The sequence below is a fragment of the Tetrao urogallus genome, assembly GCF_951394365.1.
Source record: "Tetrao urogallus genome assembly, chromosome: 2".
In the NCBI taxonomy this organism is placed as follows: domain Eukaryota; kingdom Metazoa; phylum Chordata; class Aves; order Galliformes; family Phasianidae; genus Tetrao; species Tetrao urogallus.
The window spans coordinates 57,015,086-57,040,990 of NC_136814.1; the positions used below are offsets into that span (position 1 = coordinate 57,015,086).

The 25,905-nt window shown below is 35.3% G+C and overlaps 1 protein-coding gene across 1 annotated transcript in view; it reads right to left on the reverse strand.

Annotated features, from left to right (window-relative positions):
* Window positions 1-1,635: 1,635 nt before the first annotated feature.
* The window catches only part of L3MBTL3 (L3MBTL histone methyl-lysine binding protein 3), a gene marked incomplete at its 3' end in the record, with an annotated part of 74,321 nt that continues 50,051 nt past the window's right edge, over window positions 1,636-25,905 (reverse strand). Inside the window, exons 13-22 of the mRNA XM_079550701.1 lie at window positions 24,839-24,924; window positions 23,744-23,854; window positions 22,152-22,266; window positions 18,215-18,317; window positions 11,980-12,126; window positions 10,424-10,588; window positions 7,533-7,621; window positions 5,118-5,281; window positions 4,027-4,089; window positions 1,636-1,779 (exon numbers count right to left, since the gene is read on the reverse strand). Of these exons, the coding sequence (XP_079406827.1) occupies window positions 1,636-1,779; window positions 4,027-4,089; window positions 5,118-5,281; window positions 7,533-7,621; window positions 10,424-10,588; window positions 11,980-12,126; window positions 18,215-18,317; window positions 22,152-22,266; window positions 23,744-23,854; window positions 24,839-24,924 (1,187 nt within the window). The remainder of the gene's footprint in view (window positions 1,780-4,026; window positions 4,090-5,117; window positions 5,282-7,532; window positions 7,622-10,423; window positions 10,589-11,979; window positions 12,127-18,214; window positions 18,318-22,151; window positions 22,267-23,743; window positions 23,855-24,838; window positions 24,925-25,905) is intronic.

A 25,905-nucleotide genomic window follows, 5' to 3' on the forward strand; every position in this document is an offset into this window, starting at 1 on the left:
GTAAAAATATTATTTATGCAATGCTATGGAAGGAAATTAATAGAGCAATGCAACTTACTTCATACTGACCCTGTTTTACCTCATATTATGGCAGGTACCAGTCACCAGTGTGACCTGGAAGGGGCACAAAGGGTTCTTGAAATCTTAAGGAACTTCAGCCAAAGAACAGCCTAGCAAAATCTGTGGGAAGATTTAAAATTCTCAAAGTTCTGTGCAATGGAAACACTGTTCTTAACTACAGACTAAGCAACTGCCCACCTCAGTACTAAGAAGAGGGCTGCCAAAAGCTTGATCCAACTCCTCTCTCTTCTTGTAAAAGCAAAATTCTGGTATATTAGTAGCTAGGCTTTCTCCAGTGTAAAGTGCATCCGGTTTACATCTTACGTATATATACCAAGTGCAACAAATTTCCCTGACATAATAAGCCTCCAAGTACCTGCTAGTGGAATCTGCAGCCTTGCTAATGACCTGGTGAAACCCATGCCTTTTACCTAGTTCATGCCTATGCAGGATATGTGTTTAAGTAGCTTTTCCCTCCATGCTTTGGCTTTCCGGCTATGCTTCATTTATAAATCAGATTTTTCAACTAAGAAGTGGTTGGTTAAATAATTCTTCCACCACTAAGAATACAAGCTTATGTTGCATATGAAGCCAGAGTAGCAGTCCTAGCTTTAGCACACTGTTTTTCTCCACTGTTTTGGTAAGTATACTGGAGACCAGCATGTGCAGACGTGAATAAATATATTTTCTTTTTTTGCTAATAGTCTTACCTCAAAATACATGTATTTTCCTTCATGTGTGGAAGGACTGTAAGCAGGCTCCCATGTAAAAGGCTGGGGTTCTATTGTGCAGCATAAATGAATGTCTTCTATGAAGTCAAACTTTATTTTTCAGTTGCAGCCTTCTCGATACTGATCTTTTGGTAAAATACATTAAAGATGCTGGTGGAAAAACTCACATAACATTTTTGTAATCGTGCAAAAGTAAAAACATTCAGTTATCAAAAAAGCATTATAATTTCAACCCCAACAAGGTTTGTTTTGTTACAAGCAAACAGACAGTTTTATAATCTGTAAAGTTATATGCTGTAGCATAAAGTGTCACATATGTAACATTAACTGTTTCATTTTCAAACTATGGCACAAATTTGCATTAGCCATAACAGTCTCATTTGGCTACCCATAGCCCAATTTTTGGCTAATTTTTTTTTATTTTGATGGTAAGAAATAATAGCTACCAAAAAGTAAAATGGGTACACGAAGCAGAATTCAGGAATTCTTAGAAAATATTAACGTTCCCTTATATAATACAGCATAAATAATCAATGAAGGTTTTTTCTTGATGACCAGAGAGCATTAGAGATCCTAACCCTCCATGGAGAATTAGCGCCATTAGTTTGGTAAATCAGACTAGCTGACTTGGTTGTTAAAAAGTACCTTCTTAAAAGCGTGAGCACTTCCCAGAAGGATTCAGATGTATACTGGCTCTAGGAGAATATGAATAGTCCACCAGTGCAGAACACACTTTTCTTCCTTTCTGAGAGTCCTTACTCAATAATTCTGGTGAGTCTTTGTGCTTTGAATAAAACATGAGCTCCAGTGGAGGAAGCTGGCTTGTACACGTTTTCCATTATCTTCAAAGTTCATTGTGTGAGTTTTTCTCTGCAGCTTTGAACATCAGAATGGAATTAAAGATTTTTAGGGCTGGTCCCAGTTTAATGCTCATTATTTTGACTATGTCTGATTGGGTCATTAGCAGAAATGCTTCTCCATCAATTTGCTTTAAAAGAAAAACACACAAAGCTATTAACAGATCTGACAGTGAAGCAGTATAGATGTTTCAGAAAACATAAAGAGAAAATTACCCAACAATTTAAAAGAATGGTTGAATACAATTGCTTTCAAACTTCAGGATAGCCTTGCTATAATTTTTTTAGACAGATTAGCTGGTCCAAAAGAACAGGCTGATGATCTTCCTTCTGCTTGAAAACAACCATCTGGCTAACTTTTAGCTAGCCAGTGTTTATTTTCATACTGACAGTATAAAATAAAAGCTACTAAAATGTAAAATAGGTCAATGAAGTACAATTCAGCAGTAATGCAACACAGTAACTAATTTTGCCATTTTAGCTTTTCCTTGTTTGTATGCAAGCCTTCATAAGCAAGCCTCCAGATTTCACACCCAGCTAAAGAACTGGAATCCCTCTTCAGGCTACTTCTCTCTGTCCATTCAATAGGAAATTAAAATGAATGCCCCAAATGTAAATATGGGTTAGACTAGGTAAAACTGCCTCTGATACAAATGCAACTTTTGAAAAAACTTGTTGTTTCTATTTTTTTAAATAAACATTACAAGTGAATATTCTCCTGTAGCAAATCATTCTGTAACCAGGATTCTAAATCAGAACATGAAGAGCCAAAGCCCTCACATTCCAGAGCAAACTGGGGCAAATATTTATTGGTAAACTTCAGTATCTTTGGTATCTTCAGCAACTTTTCAGTGTAAGCAGGACAGCTAAGCCTAAAAGTCAATTGTGTTTAAACTGGGAGCACTGCTTAGATTTAGAGATACTGACTTGAGATAGAACTAGTGTAATTCATTTGCTGTGAGACCAGAACACGAGCTTTCTGAATCAGACAGGCTGTTAAGACAGAACACTGCAACACTGAAAGCTGAAAGGCACGGCAGTGAGAACAGCACCACATGGTTATCATGGTTACTGTCAACTCATTTTGTTTACAAAGCCAAACTGGATGGGTTTAAAACTAGGAGCATTGCAGTGTGGGGGTGCTCAGCTTTTTGCAACTTCATAACATAGGATAAGGGTTCATCTCCACAGCAGAAGTCTGAACCAACACCTTCCACCTACTGAAAGACCTTCAGCTGTAAGTTTAATAGGGCATTCCAGAATGAGCATCTTTCATGCCTGTGTGTCAGTTAGAATTAGTAGATGGGGTATGACTTCTCTGTGAACTGTACAGATACCAGCCAGTCCACTCTGGTTGGCATCACTGGCAGATAATGGTCCTGGAGAGACAAATGGAGTTTAACCCTCAGAGGGGGCAATCATTTTCTTAAACCTCTGAAAACAAAAGTATTTAGGATTTATCCATCTCTGTGGCACTTCCCATCTGTTGATTCAATCAGCAGTGTACCAGATGTTACTGATTTTTAAACTTCTTGGAAGGTCCTCCTAAGTGACACAAGATGAATTAGGCCTGCATAGCTGCATAGATAGATTTGCATAGATATCTGCATAGATACAATTGTAAAATGCCTAAAACCTAAACAAGAGCAAAATGCCCAGAGATGCAACTTGTCAGTCCTTAGATATGAAACTATAATTAAAATCTATATCACAGCCTGTAAACTTCTGTCACAGGAGAGGATTAGCAGAGCCATGCTCAGGAGGTGCATTTACTTTCTCAAGTTTAAGTACCACAGTTATTCTCCACTAGCAAGGTGGCTGACATGGGATATTACAGTATCACACTTTGCCCATTCATATGGCCTGGTGGGCATAAGCACCTGAACTATTCGCACTGTGATCAATTATCCTTTTTGGAATGAAGAAGTACTAGGAGTAACAAACCTCTGAGAGGAAACACAAAAGCCAATACAGATTATAAAGGCGTACTGTACTGAAAAGCCCTCGCACTTGCTAATGACAACTATGGTATAACTATCTCAGATTCCAGAAATTCACACCTGGCATGCTCACAAAGTACGTACACACTCCTTTTAACCTAGTTAGAAGCATTCAAATCACATTCATAAACTGGCTATGTCAGGAGGAAGAGCTTCAAGATTAAGTGTGATCAGATAAGACCTGTTCGACCTAGCTAGCTTTATCTTCTTTCTTCTCACCCTACTAGCTGCAAAACAGCCCGACAGTCCATATACTTGCTTCTGATTTCAAACATAAAATTCATCCAAACACTTCTTATGTGTCTTTACTGATAAAATATAATTAATCTTTCCATTAAGTGTTTTATTCTGTAATTTTTTCAAATAAAATGTACCCACCTCATCTTTAAATACCTTGCCATGCTCTTCACATCCTGGTAAACTCCGTATAAATTCAGAGACCTGCCACAAAGAATAAAATGACAGATTTAGTAAGGCTAGTGTTTTCTCAAAATAATCTTAAATGCTGACAAGCATTAAAGCAACGGTTTTTAGCTGTTTTTGCATCCTCAGTTTAAGTCTTCCACATTCTGTCAATGCATGGAATCACAGAGCTGTACATGTAAGGAGAGGGATTAGCAAGCTGGAGCACACATCACTGTTGTGCACAGGACATCTAAGACTGGAATATAGATACTCCCTCAAAATCACTCAGTTATTCTACCAGGAAGATCCAGAATTGTGAGTCTTCTCTTACTGGTTCTCTTTCCACAAACAAAATTAGCTAATGCCTTCTCTCTTCTTCTCTCTTTACAGCAGAAGGATTAGCAAATCCTTGATCAAATTTCAATTTTCTTTTTTCTCTGGTTAGAGGAGATCCAACTGTTTCATCTGCAGAAAGTTGCTTCACTTACAGCCATCTCTGAAAATAAAGCAGGGACTAGACCTTCTCTGCCCAAGCATGACTACACACCTGAACAGTGGCAGGGCTCTGACCATCAAAATACTATCACTCTTCGCACTACACTCTAACTTTCTAGAACAGTGTGTCATATCCAAACTATGTATAGGGAATAGTCCTCAGTCCAAGCTGACCAGTATACTCTTCCACAAAATGCTTGTGATGCTGCTAGATGTCATCAGTGTAGACCTCGAGCACCTGCTGGGCCATACTTATGTAGCACTTTTCTTTCCCTCTCTAAACTCAGTGAATATACACATAAATTTACTTGTTTATATATACATAGACATTTATCTGTGTATCTCTATGTATGCATACACCTATATCTATACATATATAAAATGAATATTCACTGCTTTCAGGACTAGATGGCAGCTGAATGGGCATTTTGTGGATCTGCTGGTCTAGCTGACTGTAATCTTCAAGTACTAAGTCATCATTTGCAATTTATTAGGTAGCTCTGTAGCTCTGAATCAACCAAGAATTTGAAGATGTTGGCAGTGAGACAACAGATACAAGGAAAACCTACCTCGTCTGTACTCCACTTAGAAACTTTACTGGCTGGGATCCCAGCTACACTTGGCAGGAGCTTGCTTTGCTGTTCCCAGCGCAAGGGTAGGCCAGGGATTTGCAGCTTTGATGACACAACAACTGGTTGAGACAGAAACCTCTGGGAATTGGGTTCTTCCATAACTTCAACAAGAGAAAGTAGTAAATAAGCATTAAACCCCTTGATCACTAATGATATCAGTCACAGTAAAATCATATTCATTTCTATTAATATATACGGGCCTTCATAATGAGGCTGTACAGTTTTGCTTACACCAGAATTAGAAAAGTACCATAAGACTTCTTCCAGCATGATTGTGATTATATTTGTTCTATATAAATATAACTATTTTTACAAGGGAAAAAGTTCTTCAATACAACATAATGCTATGCCAACACAACTGTTGGCCTATCATACCATAGGTCACATAATTTTAAATATTTTGATACAATAAATAACACCCACTTATAACATTTATACAGTACTATTAGAACTAACTTAATGCCAAGGCTGAGCTGTAAAACTTCATCAAAACCAGCACTGCAGTGCTATAAAATTCCAAGTGAATCAGATGAACAGCTCCAGCCCACACATTTATGTCTCAGCCACAATAAAAAGTTTTTCAGTCCTCCTGAGGAAAAGTACCCACAAGTGTCTGCGAATTCCCTGCTCCCAGTTTAACTGAATGTTTTATTTAGAAAATAGCATTTAACTGCTCCGTGATTCTATGTTTTTTTTTGCAAGGTCATTTCCCTTTTTATATCACTTATCCATCATGGAAGGAAGGACGATCCCACCCCACTCGCCTCAAAGGTAATGTGCAGGTGGGAGAGTAGCTTCAGCCAAATGCTGCTTGTTGCTGCTGCTGTCTGGAGAGCAGCAGCAGTTGCAGATGTGCGTAGGAGGAAGGAGTGATGTCAAACTACATAAGACATCTATGTTTATTTAGATCCATTGCAAATGCAAAAGCAACATCTGCTATGAACTCAGGACAGAATGCCTCCGAGCTGCTGAATAAAACTGTGGAAGAACTCTGGAATTCATTTCTGAATGAAACAATCAACAACAAATCAATATCTAGTATTCCTTAGTAGCAATCATTCATACAATTAGAAATCTCTATGCTATTCTTGTTTGGATTGCTCACTTCTGCTATGGCTCCATTCTATCTCTGTTCCAGGAAGCTGCTCTTATTCACAGATATCTGCATTCTTACTGTTCTAATTTTCATAGATTGGTGGCCAACAGCTAGGACACAAATTCCTATTACAGATTTCTGCCAGCACAGTATGATTGGTTTGGAATATATAATTTATCCCACATAGGAGGTTATTACATCAGTGTTTTAGGTCAGGCTAGGAGCACCTATTTGAAATAAAACTCCCCACCTACTGCTCCTTGATTATAGCTTGAAACAGGCATTAAACATGTATACAGAAAGGAGACAAAGAATCACTTTTTTGAACAGTGATTAAAGGAAGTGTTCCAGTTTTTACAAATCAAATACAGGACCCTTCACAGAAAAGCATCCTAACTAGTAAGCAAAGCTTGTTGGTGAAATTTTACTCAAACAGTCCTTTCTGACAAAATCAAAATGCTCTATAAAGCGGTATATGTAACTAGAACATAGGATAACAAAAACCACATCCATGTTGGAAGGGATCTCTAGAAACCTCATGATGTTCAGTTGAGAACAAACCATTAGACTAGTCTATTAAAGATCTTGCCAAACTAAGTTTTTTTCTGGGCATCCTATTTCAGTTTTTCTCAGAGTGAGAAATTCTTCCTTATACCCAGACAGAATTTCCTCTGAAGCAACTTATGAGCATGCCTCTTACTCTACCACCACCATGCACCACCACCTAATGTCTTGGTGGTCCTCAACTGGACAGTCTCCAGTTTTTTAACAAAGTAAAGATCTTAGCCTTCCCTCTTTAACTTACATGAGAAACACCATTCTGCATGAGTTGCTAGAAAGTAAACTGCACAACAGACTGAGATGGAACTTAACAGGTCACCTAAACACTAAGTTATAATTGTAATGTATAACTCTGCATCTTCAACTTCTTCCCAGTACATTTTTGAAACAATAAATGAACCATTCAGACTGACTTAATTATCTATTTGTAAAAGTCAGTGAAAGGAAACATTTTATGTCAGCATTCAGTTTGCACTCATCTTTACAACTGCAATGAAGTTCCTAAGAAACCCTCTGATGATTATAAGGTAAACACAACACTGGAAGTGCTACTGTCAAAAAAATAACCAACTGGATATAAATAGCAAATGTAAAAAGTAAGTTGCAATGCAGTTGCATGAAGAATTACAAGAAATGTCACACTTCTTTAGTTCTGCAGATTTTAATATCAACTGAAAGAAGCACTGACAAGTTACCTTTAATTTCATTTGAAATGAGCAGGTTATTTCCTGTCTCTTTTTCTTCACACTCTTTGTTCTTTACAGAGTCTTTTGTCTGCAGTCCTCTGACAAAAATAAGACGTACATTTTTATTAATACATCATAAAAATCACTAAGCATGATGATATTGCTTGCTAACAATGTTAGATCATTACTAACACTGCAAGATTTTTACACAAAGGATGTTGCATCATCACAAAATTAAAAAAGAGGATCTAATTTCTGACTTACACAGATGGCAACACTAATGCCTACTGACATGAATTTTGCAATTAAGGCTCAAGGGTAGTATAAACTAAAATTACATAAACCACATCAATATATTTTTCTTTATAATTGAAACTGAAAAATTGCTATGCAAATGAAAGTAATAGATGTGTCCATGGCAGAAGATGGATAGACTGAAAGACATATATACAGCTGTATCTCCTATAAAGCCTTACTGGCTATCCAGGCCATTTTCATGATTTGTCTTAAAGTTTATCTATTTATTTTTCTCAACTCAACCATCATCTCTGTCCCAGCTCCTGTACTGTACTGACATATCACTGTGCAGCTGTTAATGACCCCACTGAAAATATTTTACTTTTTAGTTTTTGCTTTACTTCTTACTGAGTGGTTCTTATAGAATCACTCTTTGCTTGATAACTCTGGCTGAACCCTCAGCTTTGCCAACCCAAACATTTTCAAAGAGGGGACATTTATTGAGAAAAATGGGGCAAGAGAAGTGAAAATAAGAGATTTTTTTTTTTTTGGGGGGGGGGGGGGGGGAGAGGGGGGAGGAAGGATATTTTCATTTTAAAGCCACCCATTGAGAAGTTCTTTTTCATACTCTCATGAGATATTTTCAGCCTGGCTTCTTATAGAAATGAAGACTATATGAACATGCTGACAATACGTGTGCATTCCTTCTTTCTTTCAGTAACTTGAGGACACTGGCCAATTCTTGCTAAATCATCACAGATGCAGAGCTCTCAGAGATACTAGGTACATAAGGAACATTTTGTTAAAACAGCCACCAGACAAAAAGTCCTTAAAGACTACAAGAAACCCTCCCATATGAACTCACGCTTTACTAAATAACAGAGAATCAATCAACAAGAACATCTTCACCAGTGTTCCACTGATAAAAAGCCAAACTAGAGCTAACATCCTGTTAGCCATCAAGATTTGTTAACCTCAAAACACAAAACCACAGAAGAAACAGATCTGTTTATCACAGAATGACAGAATAGCTTGGATTGGAAGGGACTTAATGATCATGCAATTCCAACTCTCTGCTATAGACAGAGTTGCCACACACTACATTAGGCTGCATGATTTAATTCCACTTTAATTCCATTGCTTACATTTATATCTGTTAAAAGCTAAGAGAGAAAGAAAGAGGAACTAGAAATTAGCTGAATATGACTTGGTTTACAGCAAAACAAGTCTCATGGTTTGTTGTGTATGTGGTTGGTTCCTCAATCAAGTATTTCTATGAAACATGACATTACCTGGAACATAAAGACATATATGATTGTACTGAAGACAAACATAATTAAATCCATACAGTGAGCTCAGGTGCAGAACAGCACAAAAGTAGGCATATCTGTCTTCAATAATGCATATGTACTTTGAATAAACATCTGAAAATATCCTTTGGGTATTGTAATAACCAGATGCTCAATATTTAATAACTCTAGTAGTTCAAATATACCTAAAGCTGTGAATACCATTTCTCATACCTGTTTAAAAGTAAGCTTAGTCAACTTAAAGTTCTCCCTGGCTACGCTGGATATAAAGAATGTGGAAAACTAGATGATAAAATGCAGAGAGTCATCAGTGCATTCAATCACTTCAAACACCTCAAAAAGCCTCTGGGCAGTTCAAACTTGGCACAAAGCTGTTATTTTCTGAATGAAAATCAGAGAACTGATAGCACATGTGTCTGCTATTTTATGGCTTCATAAATATAACACCCTCTAAAAAAAAAAAAAAAAAAAAAAAAGACCATATACATTGTTCTTCAATTAATTTATAGATATTCAGTAAAGTCAATGGTTATTTCCAGAAGAAAAAGAAAGGAATTTACTATAAATATGATTGAAATGCCGAACGACAACTAACACAAACTACACTGCTGTCATTCTGTCTTTTCTTGCTGTTCAGATTCAATGGACTTTGACTAACTAAAGCTATTTATTTGTGATAAACTTATATTAACACTGTTCGATGCTCCTAATAGATCTTTTCCAAAAGATGGTAGAAATAATGTGAAGGAATGTTCTAAAGAAAAATTGACAGCAAAGAATAGTAATAAAAGTTTAACCTTGTATTATTGCAGGACCTTTTGTCTTAAAGGAAGGTGTGAACACTAGTTCAGGAAAGAAAAATAAAATAATGTGCTGATGCTGTAACTAAATTATTCCTTAGAAAAGGAATGCTGTTGTCTCACATATTTCCCCAAAGAAGTGTATTAGATTTTCAGTATCAAAGATAGCCTCTCTCTCTCTATTTTTATATATATATATATAATGACATATAATATCATAAATATTATTTTCCAATGTACTATCTCATGTCGTTCTTTGTCAAAAAAAGACTCTAAGCGTAAGAGTTAAGAGATTACTTTCAGTAATTTCTCTGACTTGTAGTACTTTTCCTATCCTTTCTGATATGTATTACTTATTTCTTAAATAAATCGTGACACGCCATTCCTTTCTGGTTCTACAAGGACTATTATGCTCTTCCAATATGAAGAACTTTCTTCTTCCTCCCCACTGCTTCCAAGAGTTCCACAGATAAACCTCTGTACTGCATTCACAGTAAGCTGCATTTTAAATAGTCTCTAAACAACCCATACTTTGAAAGGAACTGATAGTTACCCAGGTGGCTTCTTTTCTTTCACATCACATAACTGGAGCTTCTTGCAAGGAGATGCACTTTTTCTGTCTTCCTGCTTAGTTGTTTCTGATACAGTTTTCCCAGATGATCGATTATGAGATACAGATTTTGCGCCTATGTGACCTGGGCTCGGGCATTTTCTGTCACTGTTTAGAATAAGTTAACAAAATGTTTTAAAAAGAAAGAAGTTGAGTTGTTGTTCATTTTATTTTCCTTATGGATAAAGAATCATCAGTGTAATTGAAAAAAATAAGGTTGTGGGGTTTTTGTTTTTGTTTTTAGAAGAATACACAGAAGTTTCTCACTTGCATCAACAGAATAGTAGACGTAGGACTTCCAAAAAAATCACAAAACTTTAAATTACAAAGCACTTCTTATTAAAGGTAAAACTTGCTTACAATTAAACAGCATTACTGTTGAATCTGCCTAATGTTATTTTTGATAATAAACTCTCAATTTCAAATATTTGTAACATAAGAAAAATTCAAAGTATCATATTTTCCTCCTATCCCATCTCTTACAATACACGGCTACGCACTTAGGACCCTACAAATGTTATGCAATCTGTCAGCTGGGACTGTTAAAACAGAAGTGCTGAATGCTGTCCCTGTTACAGAGAAAACTGGTGAAACTGTCAGTGGCTTCACTGGAACCAAATTCAGGCTTGCTGCCAGAAGGTAATTAGGGTTACTTCAGATTTCTACAATTTTAGACGTTCTAGAACAATTGAACCCAACAGTGCTCAGTGACAGCTGAATATGTTGTTTTTAATGCATGTAGCTGAAACCAACTCCGAGAATCTCATTTGAAATACCATTGAAAATACTTGGTCATAACAGAGGAAAATGGAAGGAATCTTCAGGATAAACATTCACATTTTCATGTCTACTTTAATGTAGCCCTTGAAAAGAATGGAAAGCCTCTCTTCTCCATTCCTTCTTAAACTCTCTGTGTATCTCCCTAATGCAAAATGAGCACAGGAGTTTGTGTTCACAATTTCTGTTAGAAAATCCTCATCTGAAAATTCTCTTGGCATCACATTCATTTGTATTTTCACAGTACTCATTCAAGAAGCTTCAGCTATGGAGTTATGCATCATTCTTGCAAAACTCACACCCAGTAATTCGATTCCCCACTCCAACAATAATGGCAGAATTTATAGTGGTTATTCAAAGAGTAACATTAATTTACACCCATGTCAGTAAGGCCACCCCAGCAAATAGAAGAAACCCAAATAAATCATTTTCTTAAACAGGCAAACAACTTATCTTAAATTCCAGCTAACCACCTAATAGCTTACATAGTTAAACTGAATGTGAAACTGAAATGTTATTAAATCACACATAGTAGAATCAGTATTAGTAGAGATCTTTTCAGTGAGCACTGATGAAACCATTCCTTCCCTATAAATGAAAATGCAGATAAATAGACAGGTTTTCCCGAAACTATCCAGATATTACACAACTACAAATCATGCTACACAACACTGAAATAAAGCACCACAGCTAGTCATAGGCATGGGTCCAATCAGAATTACTTGATTATAGGAGAGGGGGATCTTTCCCTTGCTTCCACTCTTCTGTTTCTGGGGACATGATTGGCTGCAGGCAACTCCCCACTGAGCCGATCAGGTAGGAGGCTTTCTTTGTTCAAGTTCATCTCAGAGTATGGGCAGCTGACTGCACTAGAAGGCGAAAAAGAGAAATGCTTCCTTAATTTCATTCACTTTGCAGACTTCAACTTAGTTCAAATGAAATGACATTTGAGACCAATTTTCTAGAAGCGGATGGAATCAATTTACATAGAGAAGATTAGAAAAAATGCAAGTAGTCAGACATTAAAATATTAATAAATATACTGATTAAAAACAGCAACCTGAATACTTTTCATATTTCATTTCTACAGCAACTTATGGAATACAAATTATATTAATTTATATTACAGCATACATTCTGCAAAAATTGCTTGATGAACGTTTAGCCTGCTCACAAAGCTTTCATGGCTTTTTACACATAATATAGAAGATGCCTCTGACTATATCCTTCTTACTCCAGATAACACAATCACATTTCTACGGCTATGCAAAAGAGCATATTTCTTCCATGCAAAAGAGCATATTTCTCTTACATAGTGTCCACAAAGAGACTGTACAGCAAGGCACAATATGAGGTATGGCTACTTTCTCTCACTACTGAGAGACAATGCCCCATCTTTGCAAATAAGACTTTTACTGCATTAGAAGTGTGTTTTTCATATATTTTTCTATCATTCAGCATCCCCTGTTTCACTGCATTCCCGTTTGTGAGATAATTTGACACTGTGCTTTTGATAATGACTTGAACAAATGCGAAAATCTTTGTGATATCTCTCAATGTCATAAAACCTGTGCTTGCCCAAGAGCTAGGTAATGGAAAAACAGCAATGCAAAACACACCAGACTGAACTAAGATTTTATCTACAGAATGTCCAACTGGTTTTCAGTCAACATACTCGCAGGTATAACATCCTAATACATAATATACACTGAGGTATACTTCAGAGACAATATATCAAATTCTGAAAGGTATATATATATGTCATGACAGTGAACAACAAAAAGCCCAGCTTTCAAATATCTTTAAGATAAACATGCTTTATTTTTGGTTAGCGGGCTAACTATACTAACTATAAAATTATGCTTTCCTGCCTATCTATTATTATAAGAACCTCTGTAATGCTAAAATGTAAAAAATACAAAACCTACATTCTAGGTTTTTGCTTATTTTTATCTGAGGGCTGGTGTCTGCCCGACACCTTAAAAAAATTTTTAAAAATGAACTAAAGGATGAGGTAGAAAAGAGGAGGACTAGGGAAAGTTGGTCAGTATTCTTAATTCTCTATACTACTGCATGTATTACAATTACATCTTTTTTGACTTTCAAATGAAGTATAAGCTGAAAAATATAGGCTTTTATTTGGCAAATGGTTTTATGGAGCCAATACAAATGGGATTTATATACTATGACAAACCCATACCACTTTGATAATATACAGTTATCAGAAACTTGGGAATATACTGGTCAATCTCAGTTCTGCCACTCTGATAAAATAAAGCATGTAATGTTCTTTCAACTTCCAACATACCCCACAGGGATGTTTTAAGCATTTTTAAGGAGTATCTCAAGGAACCACTAAACACAAACAAATAGCTATTTAACTTCAGCTATGTATTATTATTATTACATAGACTTTACATCACAATGAAGTCTGACAGTACAATTTCATCTCTAGCAGATCTTCTGATTGCCAAAATCAGTAGTATGTTTTAAATTAAAAGGTAGCAGGAGTCTTGAAATTCAGTTTTCCATTGGAACTTGCTTGTTTTGCTTTTTTCCCTTAGAATTTTCTTCAAAAACAGAAGCTGAAGAACAATCTCAGTCAACAACAGTTATAATATTAGTGAAATTTTACAGCATTAAATTCAGATGAGTTTTTCTTCATAATTAATCATTTGAATTGCTACATCAGGTTAAAAAAAATCCATGACAGTCCTTTGATGTTTCTATTACTTGGAGCAACAAAACAAATGCTCATGATTTCCTCTGTCAGCTTTGTTGCAACAAAACACAGCACGAATGAGCACAGTCAGTTTGAACTAGGTGGCTTTAGATCAATCAGTCCTGAATCTCAGTGCCTCCAGCCTTCAGTACAGTTGAGCTTGTATACTACAAAGACTAAAAAATTAATCTTATTATTCACGCATAAAGAAGTATTTGATGTATACATTACTAAGTTCTAGAAACATCTGAAGTGCTCAGAAGTCTTGATCATCAGGTTATTTAAAAATTAAATTAGGATTCTTAACTCTTCCCTCAGTCTGAACATGGATTTTTGCTGCAGCTTTCACTTCATACCTTAACATGCTGTTTAGAAAACAGCAGAAGTTCAAAACCCATTTACAATTTGATCAGATATCCTTGACCTATGGATACTGATGTCTTCCAAAAGAACAAACAGCACGGCAAGAAGTGGCAGCTTCATTTCAAATCCCTACTGTATGTTTGATGATGCCAGACATCTTCTATTGCTGCTTTACATCTTTGAAACCATGAAGATAATCTATTATCATCTGAGCTGCTTCAGTAGGCTCAACCCACGTTTCAGTAAATAAATACCCAAATTAACATCCTCCCTGCCCCCCCACAGAAGAGTAATCAGCTACCTTTCAACTCTGGAGGATTAGCACATCACAGCAATTAAGCTATCTGCTATATACTGCAGAAAGGGAACTACTACTTTGTGAGCACTGTATAAGTTGAGCAAAAACCTGACATTAAAAAAAAACCTCTCTTCTTGTAGAATCAGGAATGATGAATGACGAAAAAAAAGCAAACAAAGAATGCACTGATTAGTAATGAGAAGAAGCGTATATAGTGTGACCAGGTGACTGCCCAAGAAGTACAGAAAGCAGCACAGGACACTTGTGTTCTTACTTCCCACCTGTAGAACCACTATCCAAGTTATGTATCACTAGTATTTTTATGAAATAATAGCAAAACTATTCCTGAATATTGTCTTAAGATTTTTTTTTTTTTTAATCAAAGAAAAAAATATTTTATAAGCTTTTTTGTTATTATTATTTTTAGTTAGTGATGTTTTTGCTTCAGTTGACTTTATGGAAATATTTTTAACTATCCTAGTAACAAATGATACAAATGCTCTCAACAGTTTGCAGCGTGTTTATCATCAATGCATCCTTTTTTAGCATAATGTTGCTTCAACAGTATATTATATATATATTGAGTCAACAGTAGCTTAAAACCTATTTGTCTGGGGATAACACCCTTAACATAAAAGAAAATGAAACTGGAGACAAAAGTATCAGATGAGATTTAGTTCAACAGACACTGAACAAATAGATGGAACATCCTCGTGAACTGAGGCTTCCAGTGCTTCTGCACCACAGTTTTCTGAGAACGTGGTCTTCATCACGACACATTCAGTTCGCTTTCACATAACAGATGATGTTTCCAATAAAATGCTCTCCATGCTTACGTTTTGCTCCTATTACTTCCTAAACAGTTCAGCATATTGTTTACTTCATGTCATCTTTATTTGATAGTAGGAGCAAACTTCCAGTTAACAGAAAAACTACAGTCACTAGTATGAAAATAATACCCCACAAATTTTAACTTGTGTTCTTCAGTAATGTGCATAATTTAATTATGAACTACAAACTAATTTTTTTTTCTTCTCATTCTAATTGCCTGAAAATCATGCAATTGAGAACTGTTAGCTGAAGCAAACTTGATCTTTACTCATGGAGAGTTAATACAAAACACAAATGACCTGCTTGCAACCAAATGTTTTGCATTACAGCTCAGATTTAATGAATAGATTAAACATTAGAAGGCATACAATATACAACCTAATCATAAATATGCAAGTAATCTGCATCATGCTACTGACATGCACACCAGTCTGTTTCAAGTGCCCAGCAAAACAAAACTAGATCAACTGGTGATAGATAAACAGTCCTTATTAACATCAGCTTTCAAAAAAAATAAATTTAGTCCCATTTAGTCCCATTAGATAATGTCTTTAGTCCCATTACATAATTAATCATCTAGGCTTTTATCTGCTTCCTAAGGAAGAAGTTCTCGTGATTTCAGAACTGTTTAGCATTTTAAATTATAATCTCTTCTGCACTCAGAAATTTATGCTGTAGACAGACATACCTCATCATGAAAAAAAAAGAGATAAGCATGGTTAAATACATTTCAGGGTTGCCAAGATAAGAGACCCAGGGGACTTAAACCTGACGTGGATAATTACAGCAATTTCAAAATGCCTTTGTTATTTCAGAAGAAAAGTAATAGTACAATTGTAGAATTTTTGGGGTGACTTGGACCCTCAAATTTGCAAACCCCAGATAAACAAGAAATTCATTATTTTCTTAATAAACACTCAAGAAAAAAAAAAAACCACAAAAAACATCAACACAGAGAGCAAATTAATAAGATATTTATGATGCTAATTTATTTGCTATGAAAAAGCAAATTTATTTTACAATCAACAAAATTTCTTTGTTTATATTTTTATCTCTTAGAACTATCAGTTCATATGTAAATGACAGGATTGCTAAGACTGTAATAAAAATAAAACACAATAGATTGCCATTTCTCAGTATTCAGGATGAGTAAGTATAATAACTTTAAATAGCGTGGAAAATATAGTTATAAAAGCAAAGAATACATGAACTAACTAAACATACCTCTCTTACTCATCCTTTCCCTGAGAAACATTAGAAGTTTTAATGCCAAAATGTATTTAGAGAGAAGATCACAAATGAAGAACTTTTCTGACACATTCAAGTAAGTTTCGTCCTATTTTTTTATTTTTAAAGTTTCAGCATTGGTCTGAGAATGGTGGTTATGCTCATCTGACTATAAATAATGAGATAGCATATGTTAAGGAAAATATCCTAAATTGGACATTATTTCCTTACAATCGGACATACTAAAAAAGATTCACTCTATCAGTATACGAAACGAATTTCAGTTAAAAAGGAAGATTTTACAGCAAGACAATAAAAAGAGCAAGTACCTCTTAAGTACTGATTAGATTATTTAAGCAGACAACCTGCTAAGATCAACAAAGCCTTTCAAAAGCAAAGGCATAAAACAAACAAACAAAAACCAAACAAACAAAAAAGAAGAAAAAAAGAACATGAACAGAAAAAGACAGAAGGAAAAAAGTGAGAATAATCTGAAGCAGTGCTGATATGCCACCAAAGCCCTGTAGCCTAATTCTCATCAACAGGATACAATTCTGCCACCAAAAACGTCAATCTCTTGCACTGTCTCTTGGATCATGAGCATTTGATAATATTCTTGAAAAATATAAACATATTACCAAAGAGAAATCCTCTAGTGACATTAGAGCAGAAAGCACAAAGTAACAAATGTTAGCGGATCCTTTGATTGTTCAATGGAAAGAATTCAAAGAAAAATTTTGGAAACTGATTTGTGAAAAGGCTATTTGAGGCTATTTATGATATTCAATTCTCAACATATTACAGTAATTGTATTTTCTTTACTGAAATATTCAAGATTAATCTCATACTGTAAACATTTCAAAAACTGTCAAATTTTGGCTTAGTGAGTATCCCCATGTCCCTGTGTGTTCATGCATCATTCTATTCTCCCACACATCTGCTTTCTCTAGGTCAGCTCTCTTACAGGAGAGCCTGAGAGATTCACATTTTTGTATTACACTTAAGTGCTCAACAAAATGATCTTTAGAAACACTCAGTATAAACACTCAGGCTGTAATTTGGGAATGTATGAATCAGAATTTTCATTTTGGTATTTTTTTCAAGCCAACAAGCAAATCTTTACCCCTGCTGAGCAAAACAAAACATTCAAGTGATAAAAAACATTAGTGACCTGGTTTCAAAAGGATCAAAAGTTACTGCTTTACAAAAATTTGTCTATAACCTTTTGCAAATCAAACAGCAAGCCATGGAATCTTCATAGGAAAATCTGGATTAGCAGAATCTATCAATAGTGACAAAAATGATGTTTGAGAAATCTCATCTGGTGAAATGAAGTCACAGATTGCTAATGTTTATTTCAGTATGCTCACCATGGCAACTGAAATAATTTCATATTTCATTTTACAAAATTTAGGGTTTTTTCTCCAGACAGGATACGTTTTCTTGTGAACAACAATTAAAAAAAATGCATGCAGACATTACTAAATTGAAAAAAAATCATTTTCACTGCACATACCTATGATGGCCAATATGTCTTGCTCTTTTAACATTCCCAACTCCTTTACATCCTGCTGTGGGACATCCTCCATGCTCCAAAGCTTCCACTAACTCCAAGGGACCTGTATGTCAGAGAAATTACATACGACATACATAATTTTAACGTACTTTAAAAAATACATTTTGCAAAAGCAAGACGGAGATTCAAACGATCTCTTCCAATGGAGAAATAAAACTACTCTGAGTAAATCTCTACTGAAGGGCTACATCTATATAAACAATGCAAATCCTAGAGGAACTGCAAGACTTCTAACCTGTCTCCTATTAAATAACTGTAAGTAGACAAGTAGTTTTGCAAGAGCACATTCAAAATAAGTTACCCTGTTGTTCCTAAAGAAAGAAATCTGTTAATAATGGGTACTGATCTCTGTTTTTAGCTTAAATTTTCCAGTAAACAAAAGGTGAAAACAAGGCTGAAAATAATACTAAAAGTATTATCAATTGTCATCTGAGAAAAGAGACGAAAAACCTCCTCACTGCAGTCTTCCTTCAGGCAGTTGTAGAGAGCTATGAGGTCTGCTCTTGAGCTCCTCTTTTTCAGACCAAATAATCCCAATTCCTTCAGTCATTCCTCATAACTCCTGTTTTCTAGACCCTTCACTTGCTTAATTGCTCTTTGCAAACATTCCAGCAACTCAACGTATCTCCTTTAGTGAGGGGCCCAAAACAGAACACAGTATTTGAAGTGTGGTCTCACCAGTGAGAGTGCAAGTGGACAATCACTTCCCAAGTCCTGCTGGCCACACCATATCTGAGGCAGGCCAAGCTACCATTGGCCTCAGGTTCTTCCATGAGAACACATACTAAGTGACCAGTAACAGTTCAGGAGGCAAAGAAAACAGAAGGAGTTACAATGAAAATTACTACAGAACAAGACAGGACATCATTATTCTACTTAAATATTGCCTGTTCTTCTGGTCACTTTATCTTAGTACAACAGAACTGAAATCTTTTTGTCTGTTTAAACCTACTCTCAACCCAGGTATGAAATAGCGCTCTTATGAGGAATGACTAAGTAAGATAGGACACTTCAAATTGGAAACAAATTAGATAAGCAAGAAAATTATGCAAAACTGGGTAGGTTTAGACAACCAAGCTGCTCCCCAGGGAGGTGGTTGAGTCACCATCCCTGGATGTGTTTAAAAACTGTTTGGATGTGGTGCTCAAGGACATGATTTAGCAGTGGGGTGTTAGAGTTAGGGTAGTATGGTTTGGTTGCGGTTGGAATTGATGATCTTTAAGGTCTTTTCCAACCTGAGCAATTGTATGATTCTTCTATGATCTACTGATGTTCAAAAGCAATTTATCCATTTCTGTTTGCACATGAATATTGCAGGGAACCTCATCTTCTACAAGGATCTTCTTTAGGATGAGGCCTACCAAGCCAGCCTGTTGCCAGATACTCAAGAAAATTGATCCAGTAACTTGACCACCAAAATACTTCCTCGTACAGTTCAGTATTTCTTCCATATTTCTTCCTAAAACTTCAATGGCAATAAAAAAGTTCTTCCTATAATTCATAAGTAATTCAGTCAGAAAAGATAAAACTTAGGTTAAAGCAAAAAAAACCAAAAAGCTCTGTTTTTGTTGTTTTTTTTAAAAAGAGAATCAGCATGGTATGAACATTTCCTAATTTGCCTCTATCCACTGGTAACATGCACAACCTAGGAAAAGAAAACACGTCCAAAACCACAGAAAAACTTACTGAAATAAATAAAAATATCTAAGTATAAAATATTTTCTTCTCTGTTCTGAGGAATATCTACACTTGTGTAAACCCTTGAATAAGCAGCTCAGTTTCCCCTCAAATAAGTAAAAAAAGAATTGAATTTTCCAGTAAAGAGTCAGTTAACCTCAAAAATAAAATAAAATGTAATTGGAAGTATATGCTAGAAGCAAAACAAACCAGTACACTGATGCTATGCTTTTGCACAAACTAGCTTCCTAACAAATGCTTTCCTTTCACATAATAAATTGAAACTCTAACAATGCCATTTTAAAAAGCTGCGTCTGTGTAAGAAAGCTGCTGCATCACTGTGAAGTGATATTAAAATCAATACCAACACTAGTTGGTTGGTTTCTACTAGTTACTAGTTAGTGGTTCCTAATTCCCTAACTAGTACCAGAAAGTTCATAATCCATCATGGTGACTTCACTATACCTTAAGATAAAACACTCTGACTCTCATAAAGCTGTTATGATGACTGCTATAGGCTAATATTGGTAGCATAGCACAGCACTCACACAAAGCTCCTGCTATTAAAGACAGATATGTGGACCATACCATTAGACAGGAATGTCTTATTGTACTATTCAGTAATCACACTACTTTAATCGTATTCCTACAGAGAATTAATATTTTTCAATTTAAAGAACAGTTACTTTTCCTTCTGTCATATGGTCCATTTTCCTTCTTCTATCTAAACTTACATAAAAATATCATTACCTCCCATCACACACTAGAAAAAATGAACAGTGGTTCCTACATGAACAAATAGAGGAGATGATGTCCTGTATGTAAAGGTCATCTGCAGTTTTATTTCTTTAAACACCTCCACCAAAATGAAGTTATATATTCTGCACTCCCAGCTAGGTTAAAATATATATATTTTTTCTATCACCGGTAAAACAAATGTCACAACCTTATTCATTATTTTTTTTTCTGTATGATATATTTTCTATTTATGTAGCTAAATACTTTTTCCCACTGGACTCATCCTTCATTCAGAACACAGGATGCACATCTCAGTTTAAGAAGCAGATATGCAGCATCTTATTTTACTCTCATTATTCACTTTGTGCTTTGCTACTTACGGCATTCTATTCAGATTCTGCTTTGAAGGCAGAACAATTAACTTCCTAACAGGCAGTCATCACTGCACCACTGGAATGCAGAGAAAACTAATGAATATATTCTTATCACAGTCTTGATAGGAAACACTTTTCTTGACATTTCAGAAACGCTGAACTGAAGCACAGAGATTTTCAGGTAACGAATTAACACTTTCTGAGTGTGCCTTATCCCTGTTATTTTGTATATAACTTCTCAGAGTTCAGCGTTTTTTATTTTCCAAGCACAGCTTTTTCTGATCTCAGTTATAGCTGTGGAACACTCAGCACTTGTGCAAAGCTCAGAGTTGCAAGTCTAGAAAAGAGCACTCAGTTAAAAATCATCTGCTCAAAGTTTGGATAAAGTGACTTCAATGTACCTAAAAACACAGCAGCATGGCAGGGATATCTTTGCCATCAAAATCTCATCTCCCTGTAACCTCTAGTCTCATTTATGACAGATTTCCCACTTCTTCAACAAGTTAAAAAAATTCTCAGAGAGGGCAAGCTGATAAAGACAGTTTTATTAGTGGTACTATGCTTCTGTTTGATTTATCTCTAATATGGGCAGCATTAAGTCTACTTTGTGCAGCTGAAGACAAAAAAGAAGTTAGCTGATTTTGAGGATTTGGCAGCATTTGAAAAGAGCACCTTCTCAGGGCAGTCTGGACTCTATGCTGAAAAGCACAATGACTTTTAAGAAGATATAGGCATAAGATCTTAAGAATAATATCCTGGCCCTGTAGAAGTACCACAGCAGTTTTATCATTGGCTTCAAGAGGGCCTGGATCTCACGCAACAAATCCTTGCTAATACTTCAGGTTTTGACTCTTAATTCTTATGCACACAGATAAATGTATGTTGTTACACTAAGGGTCATTAAAGCTATCTACAAAAAAGTGATTAATTAGTGACATTTTATATTATGTTGATTTTGCACTAAATGTCACATTTACATTATTTTGCATATCCTAGTTGCTACCTTTCTTTGGACAGCACTGGCAGAGGAAACATCAGCTAGTACACAGGCCTTTAATATCACCACATTATAATGCAATTTCACTCACTCAGTGGAGGCTGAAGAGGGTGTCCAGTTTTTGTACACCAGCCTGCAGGATGGATATCAGGACTATCTACATCTGTCCAATAATCATAAATACTATCCCAGCCATCAAAATGGACCTACATTTACGAAAGAGAAAAATATATTTTAGATTACAAGATTCCCTATTAAAACAGTTTCCCTGAGCAATCTCTAGAAATGCTATCTCCATTAGAGAAGTCATTTTAAGAAAACTATGGATGTTACACTGAAAATACATATATATTAGATTTTCGACCCAAACACACTTTGAATGAAGAAGAGAGGTGTCATTTGGTCATTTACTGTGTTTTACAAAACAGCTCAAATCCCTACAGCAGAACATGCTTACTTCTCACTTTAATACCTAAGCAAGGAATTAAACAATTTAAGCAGAGTGGTAAGCAAAAAAAAAAAAGGCATTTATCCATTAAAAAAAAAAAGACAAAAAAAGGACAAAAACAAAACAACAAGTAATAAGTTATTAAAATCAGGTCATACAGGATAAAAAGTTGAAGCTGAAGAGAAATCAAGTTATGTGACATCCCAAAAAAACACCAATTTGTACAACATTTTTTTTTCAAACAAAAGATGAATATTACTTAACCTCTGTAGTTGTAAATGGCTCAGATCTCTCATGTACACATGTGGATTCATGTACACACATACGTTCAAATGGAGCCCTTTTCAACCTATGCTCTGGAGTCAATTAAACTGCCATTCAAGAAGCTACAAATCCACCATATTAATAAGTTAGACTTGAGAGGATTCTTTCCCCCTCCTTCTTTTTCATGTAACTTAATCTTTAATTGGAAAATGAAATCTGCTGATTCCCTACCTGACTAATTCAGATTCAAAAGGAAATGTCAGCTGCATTTACTGCTTGAAGTACAGGTACGCTGAATAAATCTTTATGAAATGCATTACACAAATATCTTTCATATCCACCTAACTGAATATCTGGCATATGCCAGTCTTCACAGTCAAATGCTCCAGAGAGGAAGCTGCTTTTGTAAAACAAAGCAAAAACAATTCAATCACAAAAGTTCTGGAAAATTGCAGTTAAAAAAAAAAAAATAAAAATCTGAAATTATTCCAGTCTAAATCCAATATATATTATTATATTACACACGGTCAATTATCACAAACTTCAGAATTGCAGAAGTTTCTGATAAAACACAAGAGATCAGGGTTCTTTTTTCATTTCTCCCTTGTATCTCTCTCCTTTCTTGGACTTTTACAAGATTCAGTTAAACCAGCCCAAATATTTTATAGGGTCCTAACTACTAAATCTTCACTTCTTTCAATAAAATGGTCAAATGTTTTGTATCAATGGTTTCCTAAGCAATTTTCATATTCAGTTCTACTAATTATCTATGTCAGCAAATGTAACTAAGAGGACAAGAGAACAACCCCATCCAAAGGAATTATGTGCATATTAATAAGTGAAAAAGGACAAGTAAAAGCTTAGCTGGACACAGCTGAATTCTTGCTTAATTTTACAACTGTAAGATTTTGGGTTTACAAGTACTAATTGGGAACTGAAGTGAGGTGGTACAATAAGACAGAGAAACTTACTTTTATTCTATAGTCATCAGTATCTACAATAGTTGCTACTCTGATAAATACTGGATTTCTCTTGTCAACCACTTCAAGTTTCATGTTTTTCTGGAAGCCATGAGAAGGTTTCTAGGAAACAAAAAAACCTATGTGAAACAAGAAAAACTCAAACCCGATCTTATAATGTCTAAAATCCATCAAAAACTTCCTTCCTTCTTTTCTCAAATCTGCCCTTCTCCTCCGACAAATACAAATATAAAAAGAAAATTCAAACCAATTTTCTCAAACTCAAACAACTCGGGTTGGAAAGGACATTTCAGCTTTTGGTAATTCACTTCTTAGCAAAGCGTTCAGAATATAGAATTAGTAACCGTAATCTGAAAATCTCAAACAATCCAATTTGAGAGCTCTGAAGCAAGGGGTTAGGGCCTATGGACTATCTGATGTTAGCTCCTACCAGTGAGGTCTTCTGTATTCTCACTGAAAATGCTATCAGGCCACTGCTGACAGGGAAGATAGATGTCACTGAAAGAAAGTAGTATGTTCAAAACCAAAATAAAAGTACAGTCTTCTCAAAAACTTGGGAGCTATCACTGGATTCTGTCCAAATGCCCTATTCACAGGTTTACAGATGAAAAGGTTTACTAAACATATTAAATACAAACTGTCCCTTGGCTACTGCGAGAGAATGGTTGAGATAGGCACCTAGCCTGGCCTCCTATAATCATTCTTACATTATCACTGTATTTCCTGCACCATTTAAAATGTAGGGGTAGAAATACATAAGTTCAAGTAATGACATGATGATTCAGTAGCTATCTTATTATTTCTAATAGCGAAGCAGTAATTTCTCATAGCAAATTACATGAATTACTAATATTTTGTTGCATTTAATTGCATTTGAAACAATTAAAATAATAAAGTAATAGCAATTATTATTAATAATTACAGGATTTCTAATAGTGAACGATGAACTTGCACAAAAGTAAGCCTCCTATAAAGCAACAAATTAATTGGATGCACTGGGAAATATAGGAACACCATATATATATTCCCTTATTTAATTAATCATATGCACTTAAAAGCATGATAAAATTGTAAGCATTTTCTCACCACTTTAAAAGCCCTTGCAGGTGCAGGTAATGAGCTGGTTTCTTCCAAATATTTCTCCCAAGAAAAATGCTTAGCATGTGGGTAGTCTGGCACAAAAGAAATATTAGCAAAATTAAACATTGCAGTGTAAAAAATTATGCATAATTTACAGAATGCCTAACTTAGCTTTATAATACTGCTTTGTTCTACGCTTCAGATTCCACTACAGACCCAGAATGTACAGTCCCCTTCTAAGATTTCAGCTTTATCAGCAAGCTGTTGAACAACTTGGTACAACTATAGAGTTGACCAACTTGCATTTTATGGGATAAAACTGCTTCTTAGAGTTGAAAAATGGATTATTATTCTCTTTGAAATTCTTCACAGCTATCAGCATGAAAATACTGACGAGGGCCTTACATGTGAACTTCAGACCCACATATATTTCATCAAAGTCAATGATGCTTTCTTTAATCCATTTCAAACACTAGTTTTATTGTTTTTCCCTTTTAGGTCTTTTGCCTTAGTACTGCTATAAGCATCCCCTTACTCTTTCAATATTTTCTCTTTTTTTCTTGCATGGGTGCCTATCTTCCAAACTCAAGTTGTGCTTATAAAACTAATCTACTCCAATTCACTATGAAACTAACAAATAAGCACAAATAAAATAGCTATTTAAAAAGTAGCCAGCATAAGCCACTGTTTCTAAGAGAAACTGTTGTATTTCCCAATCACTCTTTCCTGCTTACTGTAACAGAAGTTGTATTTGAGTGATCCTGGGGTGATTCAGTCATAAAACTGATCTATCTAAAAATTAATACAGGAAGAAAAAACAAAGCATGCAAAATTTTTGTTATCAGGCCTACATCTTCTCAAACCTTACTTAAATTATATTAAGCATTTTGGGACAAAACTGTATAAGCCCTAGCATACAAATGTTCTGATTTGGTTTAGGTTAGAGGTTAGGAAGAAATTCTTCATTCAGAGGGTGCTAAGGCACTGGAACAGTTTGCCCAGAGAAGTTGTGGATGTCCCATCCCTAGAGGCATTGAAGGTCAGACTTGATGAGCTCCTGGGAAGTCTGATCT